The 5,291-nt window shown below is 38.4% G+C and overlaps 1 protein-coding gene across 1 annotated transcript; it reads right to left on the reverse strand.

Moving 5' to 3' along the window:
• On the reverse strand, nucleotides 1–4,828 carry LOC21407496 (probable cellulose synthase A catalytic subunit 3 [UDP-forming]). The gene is made up of 13 exons (XM_024164332.1): nucleotides 4,736–4,828; nucleotides 4,358–4,547; nucleotides 4,038–4,195; nucleotides 3,901–3,936; nucleotides 3,556–3,767; nucleotides 3,158–3,424; nucleotides 2,691–3,036; nucleotides 2,449–2,589; nucleotides 1,962–2,309; nucleotides 1,501–1,792; nucleotides 1,136–1,335; nucleotides 691–1,041; nucleotides 1–588 (listed from the first exon to the last, which is right to left on the reverse strand). Exons 1-13 carry the CDS (start codon nucleotides 4,826–4,828, stop codon nucleotides 1–3), a joined length of 3,222 nt encoding a protein of 1,073 aa, XP_024020100.1.
• Nucleotides 4,829–5,291: the final 463 nt, after the last annotated feature.

The raw sequence follows: 5,291 nt of genomic DNA on the forward strand, positions 1-5,291 counted from the left end.
TTAAGTAGTAGTACAGTCCAATCCGCATTCCTCCAAAAAGGGATAATCGGAGTGAGGCAAGTATGGATGAATGCGAACCCAAAAAAGAGAGAAAATTGAGGCGAGAAAAACCGACCAGACGATGACAATGGTGGGAGTTCTGTTGTGCCTACCAAGCAAGCCTTTCAAGAATGGATAGAGATGAAGAATGACCCAAAATGCAAATAGCAACTTACCAAGGAGCGGCCCCCACGAATCATAGGCATAATTGTTGATTCCATCGGAGATTCCAGCCACGACAGCAATTAGGTTTATTATAATCAGCGTTGTTGGTGGAATGAGAAGTGAAGTCCATTTGAACGCATACAAGTCTGACGACGACGAGCTTGATTTTGAAGTGACTGTGAAGTTTGTATCGACACCAGCTATAAGCTTCAAGAGACCCTGGAACACCGCAAACAAGTGCGCCGAAACACCTCCAATCACCCAAAACTGTTCGTTTCTCCACCACTCATCTATTCCCACTCCGCTCCATCTCATTTCTAGCATGCTCGTTGCGAATATGCACATGAAAAGTGACACGAACCACAAGCTACCAACGTTGCTAAGCTGCAATCATGTTTTCATAATTATGTCATGATATTCTCTCTGCATTAATAAATTCTTACATATATATATAGTAAGTAGCAATTACATAAACACATGGCATACCTCTGGAATGATAAATTTGCGGGTGAACAAGCAGACGGCAGGTAACGTACAATAAGCCAAGAGAGGAATGGATGTCAATGGATACACCGTTGCGTTGACGTAGGAAAGACGCTCCAACCACTTAAGACCACCGCCATAACCATACCAAAGAGGGCAATGCCTACTCAAGAATATCTCACCCGATCCAAGGGCCCACCGAAGGACTTGGTGCAGACGATCTGAAAGGTTTATAGGAGCCGATCCTGTGAAAGCAGGCCTTTCGGGCACACAATATATCGACCTCCATCCATGGCAATGCATTTTAAAACCTGTCAAGATATCCTCCGTGACTGACCCGTAGATCCAACCAATCTACAACAACATTAATTGAACAAAAAAAAAAGCTCATCGTATCATAAAACAACGAATATTAATTATATGATCAGCTAATACTAATTAGAAGTACCTCTTCTCCCCATTCAGTTTTAGATTCGTAGCCACAACTAATGACGTGGATGGCTTCTTTAAGAAGAGACGCAACACTAGCACTTGTTGGAGTCCCACCATCCTCCAACAGAGTAGATGCAATAAACACCGAGGACTGCCCAAACTTCTTTTCCAACTTATGCTCGGATATCAAATTTGAACTCTCATCGTCTTCAATGACTGTACTTCCAATATAATGTCAAGTGAAGAAAAAAAATACCATCCAATGAAAAAATTAACACATATATGCTATAATAAGGTCCTTGTTAATAAAAATAAAAATAAAATAAAATTTTAAGATATCCAACTTTCAATATTTAGGTCGTAAGTGCAAAGTTTACGTACGACCTTTAATACTCTCTTCACTGCCTAGTAGTCGTAGAGCCTCTCCCTTCCAAGAATTTCTGGCCTTGTCCGTATCATTAATCTTTGGTAATTTGAATGCTTTATTAATGTTCTTCTCCATCCTTGGGAAACAACAGCAGTACCATTTCGGCCAACAATTGCATGTTCTCTTCAGCGACTTCTTGTGACTTTTTGGGGGCGCATCAAATCCGTAAAGAGCCTGCCTTCTGAAGACACATCCAGTCCCAACATAAATGGGTCCTTGAATACCATCCAAACCTTTCATGTTAATCTGGATTAATAATAATATGAGAATATCATGGTTTGTGTGTTTCCTTCTTAATTAATTCAGATATCTAGCTATAACATATTAATCAGATCATATTGGAGAAAATGCAAAAGCAATTGAACGTATATATAGTGAAAGATACATGCTACATAGAATAAAGATATATGCTTACATCAAAGAAGACGGTATTGTGGTTGGCATATCGATCGTGCTCGTCGATACCATCAAATCTTTGTGGAAATTGAACGTAGCATACTCTTTTTCCTAACAACGGATCCATCATAAAACACATTGCCTCTCTCACTGCCTTACTATTATTTATGTAGTGATCACAGTCTAAGTTCAATACATAGGGTGCATTTGTGAGCACGCCAGAGACTCTGACCAAAGCATTCATAGCCCCTGCCTTTTTGCGGTGATTAAAGCGAGGCCTCTTTTCTCTTGAAACATATACTAGGCGCGGCAATTCACTTCCATTCCTACTGTCATCTCCTCCTCCACTTTCGCCATCAACAAAGATCTATATATATATATATATATCAAAAGTATGTATATATACATGATTGCATACATACAAAATGTCAATCATGACAAGTGAACTCTTCATTCATGACAACTAACTAATAAACTTGGCCGCCCAAAAGCAGTCAAATATATACCTGAATAATTCCAAGATGATCCCGAACGTTATTTCCGGGCCATGGAGTCCCATCCGGCTGCGTCCAACCTTGTTCAGGGGGGACTTTTTGAGCCTTGGCCACCAATGCATTAATTCGCACTTTAAACTCTTCATACGCCCTCTGCAGGCAGATCAATTGTTATAGTAATTTCATCACGTGCGTACGTACTCTGACATTAAAATTACAATTGATACCAAGTCAAATAATGTTAATAAGCTTACTTTGATTGCTCTTCTTTCCTTGACGAAGGACGGATACACCCTGTCTTTAAGGTAGTCTACCTTGTGAGCAAAATACCATTCCGGTGCCCGTGGCTCTATGTTAAACTTTTTACAAAAAGGGACCCACTTCCTCGCAAATTCAGATGTCTCTGATAGGGACTCAAATGTTAGAATTGAGGCACCATCATCAGAAACATAACATGAGACCTTCTCCACCGGATAATCCACCGCTAGAATTGAAAGCACCGTATTTGCTGTTACTATAGGAGGTTCCTTCAATGGATCAACTGTGGTCACAAATATATCCACCGGAGAAAGTTGACAAGCTTCGCCTCCCTTCTCATACCTGGCAGTTCATTGTGCTCATGAAACAGGACACTTACTTATGATTATTGATTTTACATATAAGCCATTGATTGATAAAAATATTCATGATCACTCGCAAGGTAACAAGTAAAAATTATCACCTGAGAGACAACCTATCGAGATATGTTTCCCTCTCAACAGGAATCCACTTGGGGAACTGATCAAGAATCCATGAAAGAGCGAACCAAACCTCACATATTACGGATATAAGCCACAACGCATACGCGTGTTTCACTGGATGTGTGAGTCGGTAATGGAAAAAGAAGCCCAAAACTACGAGTCGGATTATGATGATCATTCTGTATGGATTGATTTGGCTCGATGAAATCGGAAACTTTCTCGACAACGGTTGTCTTGCCTCGTCCATTCTGTTCCATCACCCATATATCATTTTTATTGTCAAAAATATATATCATTTTTTTTTTCAATTTATAAAGAGTTATTAGACATAGATGAAGTTATTTCAATTGAATGACACAATTACTTAAATTTAACATACAATGAGACGTCTGGATCATCTCCATCATGATCCGAATTACTTCGAATTCCATTAAGATTAACGTGTGAGTTTTGTTGTTGCTTTTGCTTCCATTTCTCCATTCTCTCCTTCCAAGCAACAGTTCCATAGCCATAAGCAGCCAGGTGTTTCGAAGGATCCACGGCTCTAGCTGGTTGCAATGGAAAAAAATTAAATAAATAAAATAAAAGTAACTAGATCATGTGAGCAACAATTTTATTGGAATATAGAATGACGGAAGGAGTAATTAAAATCAGAAATTAAGCTAATTATACGTTTAAGGGAATTAGTATGAAGATTGGGGTGAACATGTTTTTCAGCGGATACCAAGGCAGGATTATTTTCAGGAGGGACATTACTAACCTGTACGGACAAGCCAACTCCAAAAACTAATATTAGAGCAATTTTGATGCGTATCGTATACATACAAGGTTGAAAAAGATGATGAAAAACAATAAGAATACCCTGTGATCATTATAATTAATGTCAAGGGTGCAAGAAGAAGAAATAGCATGTTCGGTTTGTATAATATCACGCTTGGTGGTCGCAGAGTCAAAATTGAATTCATTGTCGAGGTCATCCGCGTCATCTTCTTCCTCATCTCCGTCTACCCTGGGACATCCTGCCCAGTGAATTCAAAATAATAATAATAATAATAAATTAGCATATAGCAGCCAAATTATATGAAAAATGCTATATATAGGGATGAATATCTTTATAAGTGTTCAAAAGAAAGAAAGAAAGAAAGAAAGAAAGAAATTGATAAAGTAGGAGGGTAGGGTACCCTTGAGACGGGGAAAACGGGTTTTGCAGAGAGGGCAGAGTTGGGTGCCGTGAAGGCGCTCGTAGTCGTAGCATGTCCTGCAAATGGGAAACCCGCATTCGTTGCACCCCTCAAACAACTCCCCTTCCGCATTCACCCCTCTCTCATCTCCACAAATCTCACATATTTCCCCACTTCCCTTGCCTTTTACCTGCCTCACCACCATTCATCATACAATATGCAAAATGCAAATCAACCGCACTACCACTTTAATTATTGACATTAATGCTTAATCCATCTAGAAACAAAAAATTATACTACTAGTTAATAAGACCTTTCTGTCTTAAATAAATAAATAAATAAAGTACGCAACAAAAGTAGAGGTAATCGGTTAATTACGGCAGAATGTGCATGGCATGAGATGACGACGAGCTCATTGCGGTTGTGAGAACCTGCAACTAAACGACCAGCTGCACTACTCACCTGCTGCATTACTACGTATGTCCTTCTTCTCCCTCTCCTTCTTTGTTGATCTCATCAATTATTCATTACTTAATATTTATTATTCCTTGCTATAATCTATTACTATTTACTATATATATATATATATATATATCCTTCATCGATATCTTCTCCCAAAAATACTCTTTTTTTTTTTATTTCTCTAGCGCTTTGTTTTCTTCAGCCAACTTCCAATTAACTAATTTAACTATAACTTTACTAAAAGACAACAGTTTGCTCATCATGAGTCTAAAAACCTTGGTTATATGTATATACTATTTCTTCCTTTGCCTATTTTATTCTTCTTCTCTTTTATCAAAATCTCCGTCCAGACTGAGACACAGCTAACAATCTCCTCCCCTTTTTCATCTTTTCTATTTGGAGGTAATTACACACACACACACACACACACACACACACACACACATATATATATATATATATATATATATAT

The sequence above is a fragment of the Morus notabilis genome, unplaced genomic scaffold (assembly GCF_000414095.1).
Source record: "Morus notabilis unplaced genomic scaffold, ASM41409v2 Scaffold314, whole genome shotgun sequence".
In the NCBI taxonomy this organism is placed as follows: domain Eukaryota; kingdom Viridiplantae; phylum Streptophyta; class Magnoliopsida; order Rosales; family Moraceae; genus Morus; species Morus notabilis.

Bases quoted from the DNA above. Each gene is read 5' to 3' on its own strand.
- LOC21407496 (XM_024164332.1), bottom strand. From the start codon at position 4,828: ATGCAGCAGGTGAGTAGTGCAGCTGGTCGTTTAGTTGCAGGTTCTCAC. The intron at 4,196-4,357 runs GTACCCTACCCT...TTCACTGGGCAG, and splicing joins CCGTTTTCCCCGTCTCAAGG to GATGTCCCAGGGTAGACGGA. The intron at 1,042-1,135 runs GTACTTCTAATT...ATGTTGTTGTAG, and splicing joins AAACTGAATGGGGAGAAGAG to ATTGGTTGGATCTACGGGTC.